The sequence below is a fragment of the Lissotriton helveticus genome, chromosome 1_1, assembly GCF_964261635.1.
Source record: "Lissotriton helveticus chromosome 1_1, aLisHel1.1, whole genome shotgun sequence".
Classification (NCBI taxonomy): domain Eukaryota; kingdom Metazoa; phylum Chordata; class Amphibia; order Caudata; family Salamandridae; genus Lissotriton; species Lissotriton helveticus.
Genome location: NC_136057.1, coordinates 1,061,357,693 through 1,061,384,115, shown reverse-complemented (window position 1 = coordinate 1,061,384,115; position 26,423 = coordinate 1,061,357,693). Strand labels below are relative to the sequence as shown.

Sequence of the window (26,423 nt, the reverse complement as noted above, 5' to 3'; positions counted from 1 at the left end):
GATAATCTCTAAGGACGGGTGTTAGACCTGTCTGGATTTTTTTGCGTAGTCCCTCCTCATTATTATTTATTTTGTCCCCTTTTTGCCCCTCATACCCTTAATATTTTTGTGTCTACTACTTTTTATAGGTGTTGGTCAAGGGGATAGGTGTTCTTTTTCCCCTCATAATCTTTTACCTCAGGCCCAGAGGCCTGTTCTGACAGGGAAAGTTGGAGCCACAAAATGGTGGCTACCAACTGCCCTAACTGCCAAGTCCAGAACTTACCCATAGACCAGCATAGGGCATTCCAGAACCTTCTGGTCCATTCTGGACCACTGAAGGGCAGCCTATAAAAGGCGGAATGCGGGGCAGCCATTTTGTCTACCTGTGAGAGTCAGCTGGAGGACAGGCTATCTTGGAAGGTGGGGAGAGACTAGTGAGAGGGGTGATCTCCTGATCTGGGAAGCAACCTAAATAATCCACTCCTCTACTCCTCCTTTAGGATCCTTGTCCTGTCCCCGCTGTGGATGTTTAAGGGAGACCCTGGGCGCCTGACTAATCCCTAGCTTGATATTAGTGGGGTGGGAACAGGAGAAGGAGACTGTGACGCTGCGAAGCGCAGTCCTCTGCCCAGTGAACAAGACTCAGGAAGAATAACCCTCATCCCTATACCCCAGCCTCCATCCAGGCTTAAAAAGGAAAAGGACTTTGCGAAGTGGGAGCTGAGGTACAAAATCGAACCAGCGCTGTTCCTACCTTCCTGGGTGCTGGAGAAGCCCTTGTGTCCTGAGAGGCCCTGGCCGGACATGCAGTCAGCCGATCCCTGGATTTCCTGTTGAAGGGTGCCGGGTTCTCTGAGGTAGCGCCGCCTTCACTGTGAGCGGGACCCCTGTGGTGCTGGTCGCGCACTGAGATAGCGCCCCCCGGGATCCACTGAGCCTGAGAGGCCTTACAAGGCTTCCCTTTGAGAGCGGGACCCCGGGGGCACCTTCCGCGCTTCAGTCGCGTTATTGAGTGAAGTCCCGGTTAACAGGGGAAAGCCTGGGCGAGACGCTACAAAAAGGCGCCTTCGCGCATGCCTAAACCGCTTTAGTTATTCCCTCAGGAGGGGCCTAGGACCGAGCAGGCCCGGGGGTAGTGCGTCCTTCCTGGGAGCGGGCGCAGTGTAAGGAGGTACTGGCGCGAGCGCTTCTGCGCATGACGGAGAGATTAGTGGCCCCGCCGATCTTCAGGAGAAAAGCACCGGCTGCCGCCTGAGTGAGTGTCCCGCTCGTTTCCTTCTTCTCTCGCGCCACGCAAAGGAGCTGGCAGGGAGAGGGAGCTCAGGGACTCGGCGGCTCTTTGGGGGTATTGTGACATCGGCCCTGCCCTCCGCTCGAGTGCCAATGCAGAGGAGCTGGCCCGAGTAGGAGAGAGAGCAGGGGAGCTTCAGAAGGAGCCTTAAAACAACAGCGACGCGTGGAGACTGGGGCAGCATCGTCTCCACGCTACAGTAAGGAGGTCATCTGAAGGGGGAAGGGGGCGCTAGAGCCTGCAATCAATTACTTATACATTAATTGTTGTTGTTTTCTCCTCTACTGTAATACATAAAGTGGGGAGGAACTTGAGGAAACCCTCTTTGACTGTGTGCTAGAAAGAGGAAGTTACTGGTACTGCATAATAACCATATCCAATGACTTCTGGAGTCTGATTAAATGCACTGTTAATGTTGATGATTAATTTAACAAATCTGAAAGTGTTATTACTGATTTAGGTGATTTAGGTGCTGTTCTTGCCAAATGTTAATGTACTGCTGTGTTTAGAAATGATATAAAGTAAGCAGAGCACAGTAAATGCTTAACTGAGTAAAAGGAAGAGTAAGAGCTACCTGCCAGTTTTGATTAAGTGAACTGTCTATATTATAAATGCTAGTAGTTAATATGATTTAGAGCTTAAAGTATTCTTGCTAAATTCCAAAGAAACTGAAATGTAAAGTTAATAGAGAATTCTAAAAGTAAAAATACAGAGATATTATTTTTATAAACCAGTACGTATTTTTACAACAAATTGGTGTAGTGTCCTTTTTAAGTGCTATTGCGTGGTTTTATTCTTGGGTGGTCTGCAACCTTCACACTGTGCCTCTAGAAATTGCATGTCTTACCCCTAGGCCAGGCTACCCTAGGTGACCTGGCATCTCAGGTTCTAACATTTGGTGCCTAGCGGTGGGATACTGACTTGGTTGCAGCTACTCACTAGTAATTCAACGCAATACACTAACCTACACCAGGAGTTTTCTCCTTGCGGCCCTCCTAATTTAAATTTTGTTTTTTCTAAATTTATTTCTGGTGGTGGGTGGAGGTTAACCTCAGGTCACTTCTTGGTTTTCTCCTGTGAGTGATTTTATTCCATGGCAAAGATGGAGTTGAATTTTAAAGAGCTGGAAGCCAATACTGTGGCCCAACTCAGAGATTGGTGTCAGCATCAAGGGGTATTTTTTAATAAAGGTGCCAAGAAAGGAGAGTTGCTGACAAGCATAAGGGCATGGGTGGAAGCTCATTTAAGGGAGGAACCAGAAACTGAAGAGGGTGACGGGGACACTGTCACTGAGGCTGCATTGTTGAACCAAGTGGGAAGTGGGAATCTGCTGACAGGTCCCAGGATACCTTCAAGGGCAAGCAGCAGCGTCTCAGACAGGGGTTTAACTGAAGCCGAGCTAGAAGATAGGAGGGAGGAGAGGAGAATGAAGTTGGAATTAGCTAGGATGGATATGGAAAGGGAGGAAAGGAGGTTAGCTCATGAGCGAACCATCAAGGAGATGGACCTACAAGCCGTACTAAGAAGGTCTCCCAATCCTGATAATGGTGGCAGCGAAAATAAAGTGAACACCAGGGAATCCAGACCCTATTTACCCAAAGATGTCATTGCTAGTTACACCCCAGGTGATGACATTGCCAAATGGTTGGCCGCCTACGAAGTTTCTTTAAGGGCTCACGGGATCTTAGAAACTCACTGGGGAGGTGGGCTGTATAAATACATGCCACCTGCTGGCAGAGACACTTTGTTGGCTCTGGAGCAGGATGAGCAAACCCACTACCCTGCCATGAAGGTGGCACTGGTGAAAAAGTTTGGACTTACCCCTGAAAGGTACAGACAGAAATTCAGGGGAAGTCACAAAATGAGTACCCAGAATTGGGTAGACTTTTTAGACTACGCCAAGAAAGCTTTGGAGGGTTGGGTCAAGGGCAGCGAGGTGAAAGACTATGAGGGGCTGTACAATCTATTTTTGAAAGAACACCTCCTCGAGAAATGTTTTCCCGAGTTGCGCCAACACCTGGTGGACAGCAAGCTGACCGATCCCCGGAAGCTTGCAGAGGAGGCGGACACTTGGGCAAGTACCCGGGTGTCCTCAAAGGGGACTGGAGGGGATTCTCAAAAAGCCGGACAGGGCGCCCCCCCAGAAGAAAGAGGGAGGAGATAAAAAGAAGGAGTTCTCCAAAGGTCCCCAAAATACTTTCCAAGGTAAGGGAGCAGGTTTCACCCCTAGGGCAAACCCGCCCAGAAACCCTAATCCTGGCCAAAGCCAGCAGCCAAGGGTTCCCCACTGTTTTGAATGCGGTGGTGTTGGACATTATAAGGGAGATGTCAGATGCCCAAAGAGACCACCCCCTCCCACCGGAGGAAAGTCACCGGGAGTAGCTAGTGTAGCGCTCGGGGAGGAGTTGCCCTTAGATAAGGGGGGTGAGTGGGCGGGTGTCACCTTAGTGTCCCTGGGAGAGCGGGAGATGGTACCAAAGATCCAGGTGCCCCCAAATACTACAAAGTATGGGCAATGGGTTACCATCAATGGCCAAAGAGGGGAGGCTCTGAGAGATACAGGAGCCAGAATGACTATGGTGAGAAGTCAACTGGTGTCTCCAGGGCAGGTTGTTCCTAATGTACTCCACCCCGCCGCGATGGCTGACGGCAGAATGGGCCACTATCCAGTGGCTGAGGTTCCCTTTGAGTGGGAAGGGGTTGCAGGTTCACTTCGAGTTGCCGTAAGCCGTGCCGTGCCAGTTGATTGTCTGTTGGGGAATGACATGGAGCACAACACTTGGAGAGAGGTGGAATACCGGACGCATTCTGCGATGCTGGGTACACCTGACTGGGCCTGTGTAAGCACACGGTCTGCGACTGCCCAAGGAGAGGGAGTTCGCCTGGGTTGGAGCCTGGAACAATGGCCCAACCCGCTGCCAAAAAGGGACAGAAACGGAGACAGGGACAGCCTGCTTCGGCTTCCACGCCCCATGGGACAGATCGGCCACCTGCGGTGGTAGGCCAGGAGTCCATGGAGGGGGGAGTAGATTCTGGAGGATTTACCCATCCCTGCTGAATGGCATGTGGAGGGAGGTCCTACCAGAGAGGAATTCTGTAAGGGGCAGAGGGAGTGCCCTACCCTTGAGGGACTGAGGCGTCAGGCTGAAGCCCAGGCAGCAGGTGATGCTACGGGACACCACCATATTTACTGGGAGGATGGCCTCCTCTACAGTGAACCTAAGGTACCTCTACCTGGCTCATCAAGGGCCTTGGTGGTCCCGCAGCAATACCGAGCCTTTCTGCTGGAATTGGCTCATGCGATACCACTGGCAGGACACTTAGGCCAGGACTAGACCTTTGCACGGCTTGTCCTCCACTTTTACTGGCCTCAGATGAAAGCGGCGTCCAACACATACTGTAGGACATGTGTATCCTGCCAGGCCAGTGGGAAAACAGGGGTGAAGCTAAAGGCTCCCCTGGAACCACTTCCTGTCGTTAGCACCCCCTTTGAAAGGGTGGGCATCGACATTGTAGGGCCATTGGATCCACCAACAACAGCTGGTCACAGGTTCATCCTGGTTCTGGTGGATCATGCCACACGGTACCCAGAGGCCATCCCTCTGAGGACTGTTACTGCACCTGTGGTGGCTAGGGCCCTGATGGGAATCTTTACCCGGGTAGGATTTCCCAAGGAGGTTGTGTCTGACAGGGGGACCAACTTCCTGTCAGCTTACATGCGGACAATGTGGAAGGAGTGTGGAGTGACTTACCGGTTCACCACTCCTTATCACCCCCAGTCCAATGGACTGGTTGAGAGGTTTAATAAGACCCTGAAGGGCATGATAAGAAGTCTGCCGGAGAGCTTACGGAGGAAGTGGGACGTCCTCCTGCCTTGCTTGCTGTTCTCTTACAGAGAGGTGCCGCAGAAAGGAGTGGGCTTCAGCCCTTTCGAATTATTGTATGGGCACCCTGTGCGTGGGCCTCTCAGCCTGGTGAAGGATGGATGGGAGAAGTCTCCCAGAAAACCTCCCCAGGATGTGGTGAGCTACATGTTGGCCTTCAGAAGCCAGATGGCCAAGTTGTGGAAGTAGGCTGCTGACAACTTAGAGGCCAGTCAGGCAGTCATGAAGGAATGGTACGACCAAAATGCTCACCCGGTGGAGTTGGAGCCTGGCCAGAAAGTATGGGTGATGGAACCTGGAGAGCTAAGTGCCCTTCAAGATCGTTGGACAGGCCCATTTGAGGTGTTGGAGAAGAAGGGTAAGGCCACTTACTTGGTGGATCTTAAGACCCCGCGGCAGCCCCTACGGGTGCTGCATGCCAATCGCCTCAAACCCCACCATGAGAGGCCAGAGGTCATCCTGATGTTGGTGACTGATGGTGCTGAGGAAGCAGAAAGCGAGCCTCTCCCAGATCTCTTTTCATGCCAAGAGAAGGATGGGTCGGTGGAGGGAGTGATTCTCTCCCCATCCCTAACTCCTGAGCAACGAGAGGATTGCCGCCAGGTATTGGGGCAGTACTCTTCGCTGTTCTCCCTTGTCCCGGGAAGAACCCACCTGTGTACCCATGATGTGGACACAGGAGACAGCCCCCCAGTGAAGTCCAAGACCTACAGGCTGTCGGACAAGGTGAAGGCTAGCATCCATGGCGAAGTTGCCAAGATGTTGGAGCTAGGAGTGATAGAACCTTCCAGCAGCCCTTGGTCCAGTCCGGTGGTGCTAGTCCCAAAAGCCGCCCCACCGGGCACCACACCAGAACTGAGGTTCTGTGTGGATTACCGAGGACTGAACTCAGTTACAAAGACTGATGCTCATCCAATCCCTAGGGCGGATGAGTTAATTGACCGGCTAGGAGCTGCCCAATACCTAAGTACCTTTGACCTCACTTCAGGGTACTGGCAGATCTCCTTGACAGATGGAGCAAAGGAAAGGTCAGCCTTCTCCACGCCTGAGGGACACTTCCAGTTCTGTGTGATGCCCTTTGGGCTCAAGAACGCCCCTGCCACATTTCAGCGACTGGTGAACCAGGTCCTCTCTGGAATGGAGAGCTTCTCTGCTGCTTACCTGGATGACATTGCTGTCTTCAGTAGCAGTTGGGAGGACCATTTGCAACATTTGCAAGCAGTTCTCCAGGCTCTGAAACAAGCTGGATTGACCATCAAAGCCAGCAAATGCCAGATTGGGCAGGGGTCGGTTGTGTACCTTGGACACTTGGTGGGTAGGGGGTCAGTGCAGCCCCTGCAGGCGAAGATTGAGGCAATCATGGCCTGGGAACCCCCCAAGACACAGACTGAGGTCCGAGCTTTCCTGGGCCTCACAGGTTACTACCGTCGCTTTGTGAAGGGGTATGGCACTATTGTAGCGCCCCTCACAGAGCTCACCTCCAGGAAACAACCTCGACGGGTAGTTTGGACAAAGGCTTGTCAGCAAGCCTTTGAAAAGTTGAAGCAGGCAATGTGTGAAGCACCGGTCCTGAAGGCTCCCGATTTCTCCAAGGAGTTCATTGTCCAAACAGATGCATCCGAACATGGCATTGGGGCAGTGTTATCGCAACTAAATGAAGAGGGCCTGGATCAGCCTGTAGTCTTCTTATCCAGGAGACTGCTTCCCCGGGAACAGAAGTGGAGTGCAATTGAGAGGGAAGCTTTTGCGGTGGTGTTGGCTATGAAGAAGCTGCGGCCATACCTCTTTGGCTCGCACTTCCTGGTTCAGACTGACCACCGCCCCCTTCGTTGGCTGATGCAAATGAAGGGGGAAAATCCCAAGCTGTTGAGGTGGTCCATCTCCTTACAGGGAATGGACTTCCCGGTGGAACATCGACCTGGAGTGGACCACGCCAATGCAGACGGTCTCTCCAGGTATTTCCGCCTTAGTGATGAGGACTCCCAAGGGGTTGGGTAGTTCTCCCCACTTTCAGCTGGGGGGGACGTGTGTTAGACCTGTCTGGATTTTTTTGCGTAGTCCCTCCTCATTATTATTTATTTTGTCCCCTTTTTGCCCCTCATACCCTTAATATTTTTGTGTCTACTACTTTTTATAGGTGTTGGTCAAGGGGATAGGTGTTCTTTTTCCCCTCATAATCTTTTACCTCAGGCCCAGAGGCCTGTTCTGACAGGGAAAGTTGGAGCCACAAAATGGTGGCTACCAACTGCCCTAACTGCCAAGTCCAGAACTTACCCATAGACCAGCATAGGGCATTCCAGAACCTTCTGGTCCATTCTGGACCACTGAAGGGCAGCCTATAAAAGGCGGAATGCGGGGCAGCCATTTTGTCTACCTGTGAGAGTCAGCTGGAGGACAGGCTATCTTGGAAGGTGGGGAGAGACTAGTGAGAGGGGTGATCTCCTGATCTGGGAAGCAACCTAAATAATCCACTCCTCTACTCCTCCTTTAGGATCCTTGTCCTGTCCCCGCTGTGGATGTTTAAGGGAGACCCCGGGCGCCTGACTAATCCCTAGCTTGATATTAGTGGGGTGGGAACAGGAGAAGGAGACTGTGACGCTGCGAAGCGCAGTCCTCTGCCCAGTGAACAAGACTCAGGAAGAATAACCCTCATCCCTATACCCCAGCCTCAATCCAGGCTTAAAAAGGAAAAGGACTTTGCGAAGTGGGAGCTGAGGTACAAAATCGAACCAGCGCTGTTCGTACCTTCCTGGGTGCTGGAGAAGCCCTTGTGTCCTGAGAGACCCTGGCCGGACATGCAGTCAGCCGATCCCTGGATTTCCTGTTGAAGGGTGCCGGGTTCTCTGAGGTAGCGCCGCCTTCACTGTGAGCGGGACCCCTGTGGTGCTGGTCGCGCACTGAGATAGCGCCCCCCGGGATCCACTGAGCCTGAGAGGCCTTACAAGGCTTCCCTTTGAGAGCGGGACCCCGGGGGCACCTTCCGCGCTTCAGTCGCGTTATTGAGTGAAGTCCCGGTTAACAGGGGAAAGCCTGGGCGAGACACTACAAAAAGGCGCCTTCGCGCATGCCTAAACCGCTTTAGTTATTCCCTCAGGAGGGGCCTAGGACCGAGCAGGCCCGGGGGTAGTGCGTCCTTCCTGGGAGCGGGCGCAGTGTAAGGAGGTACTGGCGCGAGCGCTTCTGCGCATGACGGAGAGATTAGTGGCCCCGCCGATCTTCAGGAGAAAAGCACCGGCTGCCACCTGAGTGAGTGTCCCGCTCGTTTCCTTCTTCTCTCGCGCCACGCAAAGGAGCTGGCAGGGAGAGGGAGCTCAGGGACTCGGCGGCTCTTTGGGGGTATTGTGACATCGGCCCAGCCCTCCGCTCGAGTGCCAAAGCAGAGGAGCTGGCCCGAGTAGGAGAGAGAGCAGGGGAGCTTCAGAAGGAGCCTTAAAACAACAGCGACGCGTGGAGACTGGGACAGCATCGTCTCCACGCTACAGTAAGGAGGTCATCTGAAGGGGGAAGGGGGCGCTAGAGCCTGCAATCAAATACTTATACATTAATTGTTGTTGTTTTCTCCTCTACTGTAATACATAAAGTGGGGAGGAACTTGAGGAAACCCTCTTTGACTGTGTGCTAGAAAGAGGAAGTTACTGGTACTGCATAATAACCATATCCAATGACTTCTGGAGTCTGATTAAATGCACTGTTAATGTTGATGATTAATTTAACAAATCTGAAAGTGTTATTACTGATTTAGGTGCTGTTCTTGCCAAATGTTAATGTAATGCTGTGTTTAGAAATGATATAAAGTAAGCAGAGCACAGTAAATGCTTAACTGAGTAAAAGGAAGAGTAAGAGCTACCTGCCAGTTTTGATTAAGTGAACTGTCTATATTATAAATGCTAGTAGTTAATATGATTTAGAGCTTAAAGTATTCTTGCTAAATTCCAAAGAAACTGAAATGTAAAGTTAATAGAGAATTCTAAAAGTAAAAATACAGAGATATTATTTTTATAAACCAGTACGTATTTTTACAACAAATTGGTGTAGTGTCCTTTTTAAGTGCTATTGCGTGGTTTTATTCTTGGGTGGTCTGCAACCTTCACACTGTGCCTCTAGAAATTGCATGTCTTACCCCTAGGCCAGGCTACCCTAGGTGACCTGGCATCTCAGGTTCTAACATTTGGTGCCTAGCGGTGGGATACTGACTTGGTTGCAGCTACTCACTAGTAATTCAACGCAATACACTAACCTACACCAGGAGTTTTCTCCTTGCGACCCTCCTAATTTAAATTTCGTTTTTTCTAAATTTATTTCTGGTGGTGGGTGGAGGTTAACCTCAGGTCACTTCTTGGTTTTCTCCTGTGAGTGATTTTATTCCATGGCAAAGATGGAGTTGAATTTTAAAGAGTTGGAAGCCTCTAGGGATCGCCATATTTCACTGTTCCCTATCAACCTACGCTCAGGTAACTACTTAGTTTAACCTGGCATTTTAATGATGCGTAGTTTTGCACACCTGCACCTTTACAGGAAGACTATAGCCCATCTGGCATGTATATATATATGCACCTCGGTCCGGCACTAAAGCACTTTAATTACCTATAGTAATCTATGTAGGTAAACGCAAGCCCCCCGTATGGCAATCTTGCACTTCATACACTAGGGAAAAGCCCAGTCCCTAATCAACCACTTTTTATCCATTAAATATACTTAGGAAGGAAAGTTGAAGAAGAGGAAGGACTAGTGACACGATGCTCAGTGGCCGCAACAGACGTATGACAAATCCCTTTTTTAAATCATTTTCGTATGTATTTTTAAACCTCATGTACTGTATGATCTTCTTTATGGTTTTAATTGACTAACAAATTAATAATTACTTACGTGTTAAACACCACTTCGCATTTGCAAACCAGGGCACTTCTCAGTTTATCATTAGGTTTTTTTTCTGAGTCTAGTGCACAGGTCATCATTGACGAAGAACACATTTTAGTGAAACATAATCATCCACACATTCATGACACACACTATGATTGTTAACCCTTAATAATGACAAGAACAATGCAGCATTCTTTGTGCAAAAAGATGCATTCCTGATCTTTTCATCAATTTGTAGTGTGCGTCTGTTAACATTCCCATTGTCTGTTTTTGTTTTATTTTTAGCTGCTGCACTTCGTGAAAACTATCCACTTTATGAACCCCGTAGGCGATGAGCTCTACTTTGATGAACACGGCGATTCGCCTCATGTTGTTTCAATTGCGAATTGGCAGCTGACACCAGATGGGGCTAACAGATATGCCTACGTTGGGGTCTATGATGACCGGGTTCCCCAGGATCAAAAACTTACTATTCATGACGATCTTGTAAGGTGGGGTGAAGGGTATTCAGAGGTGAGGATTTTGGATGTATCACCTGTATCAATGTGTCATCATTGATTAATTGTTCAAAGCGTATCCCACTGCTACAGGTTACAATTGCCCACGATACAACACTCTTTGTACATATAATGCAGGTAATCTCCTCTGTCTATAAACCTGATCCAGTCCTGAGTTCAGACCCTGAATTAATTTGTATCCAATATAGGGTCTGATTACAATGTCGGTCTGAAAGCATCCGACCGCTGGTAAGAGGCTTTCCTACGGACATGGTAGGTTTAAAGTCCGACCGCCGTTTTATGATGAAGGACGGCAAGAGTTTAAACTGGCAGGGGAATCCAATGTGGCTCTGATGAGCTCCAGGAGCACGTTGGCCAGTCGGAAAACACCCATAATCCCTTAAGGATGGCTTTTCCGCAGTAAGGTTTATGATGTCCATTTCCACCTGCCAATCCATGTCGGCCTTACCGACATGGATTAGCTGTTGGAAACTGACTTTTTGGGCCCCTATCAGGGCCACCTTCCCCCCTGTCCCTCCTCCGCATTTGGGCTTGGGGGCCATCTCTGGTGCCCCCTAAACATCCCTGCACAATGTGGCAAGCACTAAGGTGCCTGCCACACGATGCAGGGATGTTAACAAGCTTCCATTTTTCAATGGGAGCTTGTTCTGCGGGTGGTTTCGCCCACTGCACAAGCTCCCGATGAAAAATTGAAGTTTGCGACCACACAATGTACAGATGCATCTTAATGGAGAACCACTGACCTATGGTCGGGCGGTTCCTTTCCCAAAATGGTGTCGGCTGTCAAATTCTTAATTCATTACCTAAAATTTTTGCATACAGTGGTACAAGGCATACGAGCTCTGCAGGGATCATTATTTAATACGAATACATTGACAAACGTTTTTTGTTTTTTTTAACAAAATTCAAAGAAATACCAAGTCAAAGCAAAAGGAAAGTTGTTGCACAATGAACTCAAAAACAACACATAATATCTTTTTTAATTTAATTTTCATTATTGTAAATTGGCACAAGCCATGTATGTCCTGGTCAGGACCAATGGGAAGGATGCAACAACCGCACCTATTCATGTATGTGACGGATGGAAAAGGGCATTAAAAAAGGTGCACTTTGACAGCGACAAGGTAAGAAATAAGGCCAGTGGCAAGCAACTGGCTAGAGTTAGCACCTTCCAGGACCCATTATGTCATTAGTAGAGTTATAGAATAAATGATGGCCTTCTTAAGTCTAACAGTGTTCAAATGTAGTTGGCATGTGCTAATATGGGGGAAACACCTCATGGCACGGGAAGGTTTAATGCAGTAAACTGCATGTCCCACATTAAATGCCCTAACTCATAAAATGTAACCTTCAAGCACAAGCAAGTGCAAGCCAAGTTGAAACATGTTGGATTTGGCCCTTTTTGCACGGTCATCTCCAAACATTTTGCCTTCACCCTCCTGTTTTCCGAACCTGTTTCTGCTGCCTTTTTAGACTCTTAACACCTTACCTCCCTCCTGTGAACATAGTAAAATTGTCTAAAGCCCAATTGGCATTTTTGATTTACTTGTAAATTCCCAGTAAAGTGGTACTACATGTATTCAGGCCTGTTAATTAAATGTGTTGGAAAGTGGGTTATTAGTAGTGGTACATTTGCTCAGTATGGGTCTCAGTACAGTATTCACATGCTCAACCCTTGGTAGCTTGTCTGCAAGCAGGCAAGCTTAGCTTAGGAGACAGGTATTTAAAGCATTTAAAAGCATAATTTCAGTAAATAATTAAGATATATAAAACACAATATTAATCCCACACTAATTTATAAAAATAGGAAATATTTCTATCTTTAAAATTATACTAAAATGTAAGGAACTGGAGATATGTATTTTTAAAGATGTGGCACTATATAGCACTGAAACCTATAGTGTCACTTGGGACATCTGGTTGTGCTTGACCGGGAAAAAGTCAACGTTTCAGGCTGACCATGATGGAGTCCTGCCCTGACATCCCTCTCGGTAGGCCTTGGTCGAGATATTACCTTCGGACTTCGAAACTGTGCTAGAGCTTTTTCTGTTGGGGTCCCTCAATGCTTTTCACCAGTCCCGATTTGGTGATGATTCGCTGGCTTGCTTTCCAGGGAGCTCTCGGTCAAACTCTGGTAGTCGGGCCTCCGGAGCTTTTCAGCGGGACGAACCAGCAGGTCAGGCCGGCTAGTGGATGAAGGTGGCTGACTTGGTTCATGCAGTTGAGTCGGTCCCCTTATGGAGCTTTTTGCACAGTTCTAGAACTTCTTCCTGAAGTTACTCTTAAGGGTCCAAAGTGTCCAGAACACAATCCAAGGGTCTTGAATCTCCAAGTTGGGCCATAATAGATTGGTTCCACAATTCCCACAATGCACCAGTACAAAACCCTTGCAAATCCACTGGACACACTCCAGGCAGAGGATTCTAGATGATGATGGCCCAGGTGAGCTCTGTTAACCTGCAGCTTGCAGGGAGTCCACTTTTTATTCCTCTTGATGAAATGTACATCCAATGTGCTGTAGCTCTAGAAAATGCAGCAGGCACAGTCAGTCAGAATGCAGGTCCTGATGGTGCAAATAAGTTTCCAGGTTGGCAAGCCTTATCCTTCTTTTAGTATCATGCAGCAGATCTGAGTGGCTCTGCTCCTCTCACATATTTTTTTCAATGTTCTCTTGGGTCAAGCAGGAACGCATTCCTGTCTAATGAGGTGCACAGAAACCCACCAGAGCATGACCATTGCCTCCAAAGTGTGGTACACTCTTCTCCAAGAAAGCACTATTCCTCCAAAACTCAGTATGATTGAAATCTCAGCAGAGGACTAATAACTACTTACACTAACCTCCATTATGGCTCATTTCCATAGTTCTCCTCCCTCTACCATCTGCAAATTCCTACCTTAAGCCTGCCACCTGGTTGGGTCAGAGGGGCTGATGGGTAGAATGACCTGGCATTCCCTGCTTGTCCTATCCCCCTTTGAAGCTTCATTCTTTACGACCCCCCTTTCTGGCTTTCCTGTGTGGCAGAGCTCTCTCTACCAGATAGCCTCTCCCTGGTTGGGACAATTGTAACTTCATCAAAGCAGCCTGGCTAACCCTGTTAATTCTGGCCATTCAGGGAAGAAGGCAGGAAGGCTGAATTGGGGTATACCGACAAGTCTTATAACTTATTTTTTGTATATTTTAGGATACATTCAACAATGCAATGTTGTTGGATTTATCAATACCATTCTCCTGAGTCCTTGAATAGTATTTTTTAATTCCTAGCAATATGTATGCATTCATAAGCTATTTCCATGTTATCCTATGGGGCTGGGCATCAACAATGGGGAAACTGCAATGTGCATTTCCTCCATCATCAGAATATAAAACATCTTTCATAAGACTCCTGCTTATAGGTATAGGACCCCTACCCCACCCCTGGGACACCTTAGGGAAATGTTAGGGGTCCTGAATATGCCAAATAGTGTCGATTCTCACTTCAACTTCACAGTGCTCCTAACACTAACGTTGATTTTGGGAGGTATGTTATGACATTGGGGAAAGTGAAATGAGCAATTTCTCTATCCGCAGGGCATATAACACATCTTTTATAATGGCCCTCCTGATAATGACATGACACCCCATCCCTGGGACACCTAGGGAGACCCTGGCGGTACCTATAATGCCAAATTACTGAAGTTTATCACTTTTTAAGTGCCCCTGTCTCCAAAGTCGAGATTGGGAAAAATGTACACTGAAAAGCAGAGCTGCAATTGAGGGCTGCTTTTAAAATGACCTTAAGCACTCAGCTGGGCACACATGCAAGTGTAGAAAGGTCTGCGGGCATCAAACCTGTCATGCCCTATTATATACTAGGGACTTATAGGTAGTTTTAGTCTCCCTGCCCTATTATTATCTAGTAGGCACTTATAGGGTAGGTCATGCCAATTATAAGTGTACCCTAAGATATAGTGTACTCTCATGAATGTGTGTGTTTTCACAGTAATTTCAATATAGCACTGGCCCTGGGCCTCATTAGAAAGAGCCCAAGGTCAGTCAGTCAGTTACCACCAGTACCAATCAGCAAAAAATGGGGCTGCCCTGGGCACACCGGAAGACTTTGCAACAAAATGCTACTAGTGAGCCTGCAGCACTCATTGTGCCACCCACTTAAGTAGCCTTTTAAACATGTCTCAGGTCTGCCACTCTAGCCTTTGTGCAGGTTTAAACTGCCATTTTGGGAGGAGGAGTTACGCTCGCAAACGAGATGGCTGCTTAGGCTCCCGGCTCCGCCGGCCTCCGTCTCCCGCCGGACTATCCTGTCTGATATCCTGAATTTTCACCCTACCTCTGTGTGTAGGAACAGTTGCTGAGTCTGATGGTGCAATCCCGAGCATTTTGCCGACTTAATCGACGGAGTTACACCGTGTTGTAACTTTCGGCCTAACCCGGCTGGTGAGCCGGGACCTCGAGTACTGGCCGGCCGGGTTGCAGTGGAACAACATCGGCCGTGGGACCCCGGCTGGGTCCGGTCTCTCGCTGCGGAAGTCAACTTGCCCGATCCCGATGGCGGTCGCTGGGCCTGGCTAATGTTGTAGGTGAGGTGCCGAGACGCTGCTGAGGCCGTGGGCGGGAGTCCCCTCTCCCGGAGACTGGGTGCGCCCTCTCCCCGGGTTCGAAGGGTTGGGGTCCTCGCTAACGGCGGCTGAATATAGTTTGCTATGGTGGCACCTTGTCAGCCCCCCTCCGTGGCCGCCCGGTCTGCGACATTACGAACGGAGACGGACCGGACGGAGTGCAAACCATCGCTGTGGACCGTCCTGGCCACCATCGGGGCTCTACATCTGCAAGTGGACGCCATGGTCCACAAAATGTCTGTTGACGCAGTTGATATTGATGGCCCGAGACCGGACTCCGAATCACTGCATGATCCCCCATGATCGGGGTTTACCACGGCGTATGTACGGTCGGTGGATGGTGGTCTCATGTTGGATGCGACATCGGCACCCTTGGCCAGTGGGAACGCACCTACAGATACTCTCGGATTCGTCAATATGATGCCGCATTTGTCACTGAGCTCTATGGAAGTGGAAACTCTCTGCTCTTTGCCATCGGAGTCTCTTTTTCGTGACTTTTGGACTGCTGTGCCCTTGTTTTCCCCCCTGGCGCTCTCCTCTTGCCCTTGGATAACAATGGATCGAGACTTATCATCAGAGTGGGAGTGCTTTGGTGCGACGGGAGGTTCTGATGGCCTGCGACTGTTGTCTTTTCTTGGACTTTCTTTCCTTGCTCTCCTTTTCCCTCTTTACTCTCCTGCCGAGGGAGTGGTTCCGCTGGTGCGGGTCCGTAACGCAGATCGGAAGGGCCAAGGATGAGATTGACTGTACGGGACTGGTATCGTGGCTACAACGGACATGGGACTTGCTACCATTATTCCAGTGGAGGGTTGGGTGATGTCTATAACTTCCCCAGATTGTTTCTATTGAATCTTTTGGATATATCTTACTATAGTCGGGGGTCGTTTGTTTCCGGCGGGGGGAGGGGAGTCCGGGAGCCTGTGTGTCGATTTCCTCCCCTACCTCTTTTTCTACTTTTAGAACCAAGTTTGTTGGGGCGACAGGCACACTGCTAGTTGGGGTGGGGCGGAAGCCTTATGCAGGGGTGCAGGGTGGGGGGTCGGGGTTTGTTGTATTGTTTATTGCTGTCTTGTATATTTCTTCTCCTTCATTTCTCCTGTTATTGGGTGCTTTTGTACGGATGATCTCCTGCGCTGGGTGGACGGGTCCCAGGGACTGTGCTGTTTTCCTTGCTTTCCTCAGCTTTTCGGTTGGGTAATAGTTTCTGGTCGTACTAATAGAAAGCTTGCTGCCCCAGTATGTCTCGCTCTCTTACCACCCGTTCTTATCCTGTTTGCTATTATCCTGTTGTCTGGGGTGGTGGGGTTGATGAGGCTGCTTGTGGCACTGCCCTTATATTTGTATGCGCCTTTAGGCTGCTTATAATCGTGAATTGTGTCCCTGCTCCTGGGGGTTGTACGTCTATTCAGCTGTGTCAAATTCGTATTGTTATTATTTCTCAGGACACCCCCGCGCCGCACGGCCCCCCAGCTGTGTGTGTGTGCCCTCGCTGCTGCTTAGTCTCGATCTGCTGCTTTTGACTGTTCCCGAACTCCGTGTGTTTGTACCCCCAGCTCGCCTTGCTGGTACTGCCTCACTGCCTTTCCCCTACTGTATTTTTGTTTTTGAATCCTGTGCTTTGTTTTCCGTATTGCCTGTTCCCCTGGTTGCCCCGCTCCCCGCTTCCCACCTCCGTGAGCCCGCGGCTACGCCCCCTTCTCTTCGTGTCCTCCCGCTCCCGCCTCCCAGCTGCTCCTCCCTCCCACTTAGCCTTAAATGGCGACCGTGCGAACGCGCAGCGGTCACGCGCAGCGGGTGCGCCGATTGTGCGCCGAAGGCGCGCCAAAGGCAAGCCCGTCTGCGCCCGTCCACGCCTGGACCGCACCCAGTGCCAGGACCCCTGGCCCCCGACGATGCAAGACGACCCGACAGACCTACGACGCCGCCGCCCTCAACGCACTCAATGCCGGCCGGAACCCCGCCTGCTGCCGGGCCACCCCGAGACGCATCCACGGACCCTTCACCTGCAAGGCCTGCAAGTTCACCTGCCTCCGAACCTGCACTGCACCCGCCAAGCCAAGCACCAGCAGCAACCACCTCAAATGCATCCTGCTCAACACCCGCTCCGTCCACAGACACGCCGTGGAACTCTGGAACCTCCTCGACGCAACATCACCAGACGTCGCCTTCCTCACGGAAACCTGGATGAACGTCTCCTCAGCCCCCGACATCGCCATCGCCATCCCGGACGGGTACAAGATCATCAGGAGGGACCGCGTCAACCAGACCGGAGGAGGCATCGCCATCGTCCACAGGAACACCATCCGCATCACGACCGACTCCAACGACACCTTCGCCGCCGCCGAGCACCTCCACTTCCAGATTCACACCGACCCAAAGACGACCCTCAGAGGCACCCTCGTCTACAGACCCCCGGGACCACGCACACAATTCAGCGAAGACATCACGGACTTCATCAGCCCGCACGGCCTCCCCTCCGCCGACAACATCCTCCTAGGGGACCTCAACTTCCACCTGGAGAACAACAAGGACCGCAACACCGCCGCCCTGCTGGACAACCTCGCCAACCTCGGACTCAAGCAACTGGTCAACACCTCCACCCACTACGCCGGCCACACGCTTGATCTCGTCTTCTCATCCAGCAAGCACATCACCTTCAGCCACTCCACCGGACTCCACTGGACTGACCACAGCTGCGTCCACTTCAGCTTCAGAAGAACCACTACTCACCACCACCCGCAACAGGTTCCCCACAGAAGCTGGAGCAAGATCACCGCCGACAAGCTCACCACCTCCCTCAGCCAGAACCCACCCGCCAGCACAACGGACCCCAACGAAGCAGCCCGCAACTTCACGCAGTGGCTGACCGCCTGCTCCGACGACCTCGCACCACTGAAGAACCCTCCCAGCAGACCCAGAAGCAAGAAGGCATCCTGGTTCACCGACGAACTCAAGGACTCCAAGAAGACCTGCCGCACCCTCGAGAAAGCCTGGCTCCTTGACCAGACCACTGACAACATGACCGCCCTCAAATGCGCCACCCGCAAGCACCACCAGCTTATCCGCACCACCAAGAAGAAATCACTGAAGGAACGACTGGACAACAACGCCCACGACAGCAAGGAACTCTTCAGCATCGTCAAGGAGTTCTCCAACCCCAGCACCAGCAACAACGACATCACTCCGTCACAAGATCTCTGCGACTCCCTCGCCTCGTTCTTCCACCGCAAGATCGCCGACATCCACAGCTTCGGCGCACCATCCACGCACCCAACCGTCGAACCAACGCCCCCCACCACCACCCTCCGCACCTGGACCACGGTGACCACCGAAGACATAGCCCGCACGATGAACACCATCCACTCCGGATCTCCAACCGACCCCTGCCCCCACCACGTCTTCAACATGGCCAACTCCACCATCGCACCCCAACTCCGGAACATCATCAACACCTCCTTTGAACACCGCCACCTTCCCGGAGAGCTGGAAGCATGCCGAGCTCAGCGCCCTACTGAAGAAACCAACAGCGGACCCCACCGACCTCAAAAAGGTCCGCCCCATCTCGCTCCTCCCTTTTCCTGCTAAAGTCATCGAGAAGATTGTCAACAGACAGCTTGCCGCCTTCCTCGAGACAAACGGATCCCTCGACCCCTCGCAGTCCGGTTTCAGAGCCAACCACAGCACCGAGACCGCCCTCATCGCAGCCACCGACGGCATCCGAGCCCTGCTCGACAACGGGGAAACAGCGGCACTCATCCTCCTGGACCTCTCTGCAGCGTTCGACACTGTCTGCCACCGCACCCTAGTTCAACGCCTCAGCAACATCGGCATCCAAGAGAAGGCACTGGAGTGGATCATCTCGTTCCTCGCCGGAAGAACAGAGAGAGTCCGCCTCCCCCCGTTTCGATCCGAGGCCACCGAAGTCATCTGCGGCGTACCGCAAGGATCATCACTCAGCCCCACCCTCTTCAACGTCTACATGAGACCTCTTGCAGCCATCGCACGCCAACACAACCTCAACATCATCTCCTACGCCGACGACACCCAGCTGATCCTCTCCCTCACCAGAGACCCCGACACCGCCAGAACCAGCCTACACGAAGGGATGAAAGACGTCGCCGAGTGGATGAAGAACAGCCGCCTGAAACTGAACTCAGACAAGATGGAAGTCCTCATCCTGGGACCATCACCCTCCGCCTGGGACAACTCTTGGTGGCCCCCCGCTCTGGGCACCACTCCCAAGCCAACAGACCACGCACGCAACCTGGGCTTCATCCTGGACTCCTCACTCTCGATGACCAGACAAGTCAACGCCGTCTCCTCATCATGCTTTCACACCCTACGCATGCTTAGCAAGGTCTTCCGTTGGATCCCGACCGAAACCAGGAAGACGGTCACCCAGGCACTCGTCACCAGCCGACTGGACTACGGAAATACCCTCCACGCCGGAACCACGGCCAACCTACAGAAAAGACTCAAACGCATCCAGAACGCCTCCGCCCGACTCATCCTGGACATCCCCCGACGCAGCCACATCTCCGGCCACCTGAGAGACCTGCACTGGCTCCCCATCAACAAGAGGATCACGTTCCGGCTCCTCACCCACGCACACAAGTCTCTCCACGACCTGGGCCGCAAGTACCTCAACGACCGCCTGACCTTCTACACGCCCACCCGCCAGCTACGGTCTACTAGCCTCGCCCTCGCCGCCGTACCACGCATCCAAAGAGCCACCGCCGGAGGCAGATCCTTCTCCTACCTGGCGGCCAAGACATGGAACTCCCTCCCCATCCACCTTCGGCTGACCCAGGACCATCTCGCCTTCAGGAGACAACTCAAGACCTGGCTGTTCGAGCAGTAGCGGACCCTTTCCCCCAAGCGCCTTGAGACCCTTCCGGGTGAGTAGTGCGCTATACAAGTGTTATGATTGATTGATTGATTGATTATTTCATGATATAAGGCATCTGTTGTTGGCTTTTATGTTTTTCAATAAAAAGATTTTTTTTTAAAACTGCCATTTTGACCTAGCAAAGTAAAGCTTTGGCGAGGACTGAATCTTCATTTTTAATACATATAAGTCACCCCTAGGATAGGCCCTAAAGGGCAAGGTGCAGTATGCTTACAAAAAGGTACACACATACGTTTAACTTTTACATGTCCTACTAGTGAAAAACTTTATTTTGTTGTTTACTACTGCAAGGTTGCCTCTCCAATAGGATAACATTGAGTTAACTTTTCCAGTTGATAAGTGATAACCTTCAATTGGGAGCAGTTGGAATTGCCAAGTTTGGTGATTTAGGAATTGTAATTTAGAACCCTCTTTAAAATTAAGTTGGATTTTAAGTTTCAATTTTATAAATCCTCCCACCGCTGGTGCATTTTCTGCACAATGGCCTGCAAAAAAGGAGCTAGTTTGTGCACCTTGTGGGAAGAGGCAGATCATATATGGTGACTGTCTAACAGTTCAATGAAAACTGCTCTTATCGTTGTTGAACCAGTGTGGCAGCTGTCAAGCTGAAATCAAGATATCGAGTTCAGTGACTGGTGAATACTGGATGATGATGAAGTGGTACCAGACTGGAAAGGAGTCAGTGGCCATTACTGAGACCCTCTTGAGTTCACAAAAAGCTAAAGAAGAGAACGGAGCATCCCTTTCAGGGAGAAAATGGGAGTATGATGTACTAATGGAAAATATGCAATATCTGTACAGTCCTTACAATTCCATGTTGCAGTCTTTTCTGCAAACTGTTGTTGGATCCTGTGCCTATCCATTGTAAAGACCTTTGAGGTTAAACTAGTAACTTACATAAGTCAGAGGAAAAGTAGTGAAAAGTTTCAGGAGAATCCAAAAACAGTGACTGGACATTTGTTTCATAAGTCATTTCTTAGGCTGCCGGCTGCCATTGGGAGATCATTGTGTTGCAGAGGCAACAGTGTCCATGGAGATGCTGTTGCAATATCTAGAGAGGAAGCTCGATATCTTGGCCTTCGATGTAGTGAATTATGTCACTAAACAAAAACATACGTATGCATAGCACAAACTTTCATTTGCATGTTCTTATCCTTCCCAGGATGGAAGTAAACTTCACGTTCAGTGGAATTCAAATCAAATATTAGATCTCGAAATTCCTGGTTGCTAAAGAGAGACCCAACAGTGAATACAATAAACATAAAAAAATATTAGTTTAAGTCATAAGTAATATATCTATTGTGTCTCTGGGTCTAATGAACAATTGCTAATATAGACAATCTAGTAGTATCCACGTCTTAAAACTTAAAAAAGCAAGCCAATTTGCAGAATTCAAGATGTCCCTTTAGCAGTATCCTAGAATGGTTGCAACCATTGTGGATGTTTGTGGTGATGTAAGCTATACAGTCTGCAACATAAGCAAATCTCTTTTTTTCAACCTGCAGGTGCCCCATTCGGTGTGCAGTGTAAATTGTCCACTGGGACATAGAGAAGCTGCACAGGAGGGAAAGCCGGTCTGCTGCTTTGATTGCATTCTCTGTTCTGAAGGAGAGATTGCAAACACAACAGGTGAGAACCGAAGATAGTCAATGAATAGAGCATAGCTGGTTAAAGAGGTTATATTCAGATATAGAGAAGCAATCTTAAATACATTTCTAGTCTGTGACTAATATCTTGAGTTATCTTGAAACCAACTTGTTTGTGACATACATCTTCCATGAGTCATCAGTGTCTAAAAAATTCTCTAGAACCAAATTCCCCCATGTGCAATTACACAATCTGAGAGACTCCCCCGCCATAGAAGGAACTGGTTTAGAGCCATAAGGCAGCATACTGAAGACCACAAAAAAGATTCTGATGGTACTTCTTTTGAAAGCTAATGATATGATGTAGCTGGTCTTTTAGAGGCATGGGTGATTTAGTAAGATGTTTCCGAGAGTGACCTGTGGCACTCCGGATTGTTGAAGAAGAAGGCTGGTAGGAGGCTGGCTTAGTATATGGTGCACACTTATTTAAGTGCTGTACTTTGCACTAATCCAAGCAACACATATGGTGATTTTAGTGATCTTTGATAACCATAGAAAGTTCTCAAAGTGGTAGCTGTAGCGAGCAGCCTTCAGGCTTATCTAGAAGGAGTGTTAAGCAGCTTGTTTTACCAGTTTAATCAATAGTGTGAGTTGAATGAAAAAGAACCACACACTGTTTATATAAAAATCCTTTTATTTATTACACACCACTCACTAACACATTGGTATATCTCTTACCCAGAGATATCAGCACAATACACAAGAATACTTCAAATGCAATCAGGTAAGTAGAACAAAATACAGTGGTCTCCAGAGGAAGACCAAACCATATACTAAAAAAGTGTAATGCGAACTGCTAAGGAAAATGGGACTTGGACTATAAGACCCAGAGGAGCCGGTACATAAGTATTCACCCAAGGTAAGTACCCTGGAACCCCATGGAGGATGAGTGCAGTGTGAGAACAAAGCAGCATACCCAATGGAAGTCAATGGAGAAGTCGCTGTTGCAGTTTTGGAGAGGAAGGACCCTTCCAAGAGGACCACAAAGAATAAACTTGGAGGACAGAAGGTTGTAGATCCACCTCACCCGTGGATGTCCCAGGAAACTGGTTAACTACACCACGGAAGCCAGGTGCATAGGGTTGAAGAGACGTCAAAAACCACGTAGATGACAAAGGAAGTCTTGGAAGAAAGTGCCTCTCGAGAAGTTCAGGAAGGGGTCCGGTAGAATCCAAGGATGGATTATGGAATTAAAGAACCTGCAAGCAGAGGGGACAGAGTCTGTGCCACTCGGATGTGACCAGGGGTCCACGAAGATGCTATTCCCACCGATGTTGGGAGGTTCAGAAGAGTTGACAGTGACCTTGTCACTGCAGATGTGGGGATCAGGTGATGCTGAGGAAGACCAGAAGCCGTACACAAGCTGTCTGACTTTGGATGTCCGTGATTAGGTGGCCTGTGTCCAGTGGAAGGACCAACAAACCTTGGTAGCTGCAACTGGTATGGAAGATTAAGAAAGAGCAAAGTTGGGGCCAGAAAGGTTCAGAGGACTCACCAACAGCAGGCAGAGTTAGAGCAGGCCCAGAGCAAGCAGGAGAGACTACTGAAGCAGTAGAAGACCCTTAGAAGGATTCTCAGGCCAAAGGCACAGGAGTTGCAAGAGGACCTCGAGCAGATCAACAAAGATGAAGGACCACGGTGCAGAGGGTGCGGTGAGGGTGCTGATCTTGAGGGAACAGATACTGGAGGCTTGATCTTTTTGTAGCCCGAAGATCCTTGGAGTGCAGAGTCAACAACCCTTGACCAAGGCAAGTTAACGTGGTGCACAGGGGTTTGGTCCCAGCAGTTCTGACAAGGGATACTGGCCTCAAAATTGCAGAGAGGACAAGTCAGGCCTCAAGGGAGTTGCAGAAACAACACCTGTGTTGTTGGGCCTCTGGAAGTCCATAGGACATAGGAGCAGTAGGACGGTCAGCTTTGTTATGGTGCCTGCAGATGCAGGGAAGTGACTCCTTTAAGCCAAGAGAGATTTCTTCAGATGTCCTTGATGGCCACAGGTCTGTTGAAGAACCTGAATGAAGCACAGACACAGACAAAGAAGAAGACTTGAAGAACAGCGAAACCAGGAGCAAGAGTCTTCTATGGTGCAATCTCAATTCCAGTCAAAGTCCAGCGAAGCACAAGGGAATAATTAAGGACCCAATGATAAAGGTTGAAGACCAAGAAAATAGAGCAAGGAGGAATAATCTTTGATTTCTTGGGATTCCAGAAGGCTCGGAAGGGAGTGATCCAAGAAGTTTCATGACTAATCTACTAAAATCTTCTTTTCCGGAACTCAACTCCTGGGAAATAGATAGAGAAGTATGCCGAGCACACCGCTTTCCACTAACACTACCAAAACTATCAGAGAAATCTCCGCAATATCCCAGAGCACTTTTAGTCAACTTTGGAAACTTTCTGGTACGTGACACTATATATGACTTGGCCAGGCCAACGGCCCAAAGAGAATATAGGGGCTTTAAGTTCTTTGTAAGACAAGATTTCGCACATGCAACAGTAGAAAGACGTTGGCGAATGCGACAACTCTTTGCCCCTTTTGAAAAGCTAGGAGAAATGGTCTATCTGCAAAATCCGGCACGCTTAAAAATAACCTACAAAGGCTCAACGAGGAGCTTTACAAGTGAAATCAAGGCAGAGGCCTATCTTAAGGAGGTCGAAGCAAGAACAAAACAAAATAATGGCAACTGAATAGTAGAGGGAATCTAGTGCAGACAAACTATTACTATTTGATACATGGTTGACATTTTTTAGGTTCAAATAGTATCAGGCCAGGGGCAAGCCCAGGCGCACAGAACACACGGCCACCAACAGCTGGATGAGTCAAAACCCAGGTTGCCTCAAAGGGTGGCAGGAGGAGGGAGGCCAAGAGGGTGTGGCAGGGAGGGGGGGAAAGGGGGTTGGGTGGCGGGTGTGGAGGGAGAAACTAAAAAATTGAAGAGAGTTCGTACTGGTACGGGTATTGGTAAAGTGATTTCGAATGAAAGAGTAAATCTGAAACTAAGGATACGTTCCCATTATGTATATTGTGTATGCATTAGTTATATGGACAGGTTGATGGTCTGGCAATATATAAAAACTAGATATGCCTAAGCTAAGGATTGGATCTCTCAATATAGGAGGATTAAATGATTGGAAAAAGAGGGGGAAGTTTGAACAATATCTAAATATGATAAACTTAGATTTAATATGTATACAAGAGACCCACTTACCCTGGAGGAAAAAACATTGGTTGAACTTTAAAGGCTATGAATTGCTGTCATGTACATCCCAGACTTCTATGATAAGAGGTGTGGCCATAATTGGCAAAGTGGGGTTAGGGGGGGCCAAAAGGTGTAAGGCGGATTCACTAGGAAGATGGGCAATTTGTGAAATGAATTTAGGTATTACTATCTGCTCGGTATATGGATCTAACACAGACGAGTCAGAAGTCTTTAGTCACATTGAAAATGAACTAATCGACTGGCATACCCCCATAGTATTATGTGGGGATCTCAACATTTCAGCTAATTTCTCGGATGGTAGCCCATACATAGGCAGGAAGCCAAGGGTGTTTAGAGCAATAACCTCAATGATGCAGTCACATGGCTTAGACGATGTCTGGGGAAATTTATTGATTGGAGATCCAGGGTTTACTTATTTTTCACATCTTTTCAATAAATATTCGAAATTGGATTATTTCATGATCTCAACCACCCTGCTGAAGAGTGTCCAAATAAATAAGCTTCCCAAAATCATGTCAGATCACAATCCCCTAGTCCTAAATATGGTCATCAATAAACCATATAAGGCTCCTAGGCCTTGGACATTTGATAAAAAACTATTAGCAGATATGGATTACATCGCTCATATGAAAACATGGTCCCAGGCCTTTTTTGATGCTAATAGGTATAGTGCATCAAGGGGAGGGGTATGGGATAGCTTCAAGGCAGGATTAAGAGGAGAGACCATAAGCTATACTACCAACATATGGAAAAAGATTAACAGGGAAAGGGAAGCATTGATGGGAAAGCTGAGTGAGGCTGAGACACAACACAGACAAGATATAACTGTAGGTGCTCAATCTGTTGAGAGTCTACATAGAGTAAACTCCCTAAAAGCAGAGATTCAGAAACAACTAGCAAGAAAGGCGGCAGCAAATTATCAGGCACAGAGATCACGCCTTTATGAAACTGGTGAGCAAGCAGGTAGAGCACTGGCCCTGCGAATCAGACAGGTGGCAAGTAAGAACATAGTGACACAAATTGAATATCAGGGCCAAATATACGATAAATCAGGTGAAATTCTGGAGGTGTTTAGGAAATTCTATCAAGATTTATATCAGGAGGAAGCAGGTGTAGAGGCCCCAAATATAAGTTGGCTAGACATGGGTAGTAAGTTAAAACCGGTCCAGATCGAATCTCTGGAACAAGATATCACAATGTCAGAGGCATTGGAAGCTCTGCAAGACCTGGCAAGCGGAAAGGCTGTGGGCCCAGATTCTATACCGGTAGAGCTATACAAAAGTCTAAGGGAGGAAACAACGCCAATGCTTTCAGATCTATTTAATGGCGTTATGAATACCGGCATAATACCGGAGTCTTGGCAAGAAACTAATATAGTGATCTTTCACAAAAAAGGAAAACCAAAGACCAACCCGGGCTCCTACAGACCAATATCATTGATCAACAGTGATAACAAGCTATATGGCCACTCGCATGGGGAGGATTATTGCGTCCTTGG

The 26,423-nt window shown here is 49.0% G+C and overlaps 1 protein-coding gene across 1 annotated transcript in view; it reads left to right on the top strand.

Annotated features, from left to right (window-relative positions):
* Positions 1 to 26,423, top strand: part of LOC144763427 (extracellular calcium-sensing receptor-like) — an 87,635-nt gene that overhangs the window by 13,713 nt on the left and 47,499 nt on the right. The window contains exons 4-5 of the mRNA XM_078649015.1: positions 10,303 to 10,503; positions 21,564 to 21,687. Of these exons, the coding sequence (XP_078505141.1) occupies positions 10,303 to 10,503; positions 21,564 to 21,687 (325 nt within the window). The remainder of the gene's footprint in view (positions 1 to 10,302; positions 10,504 to 21,563; positions 21,688 to 26,423) is intronic.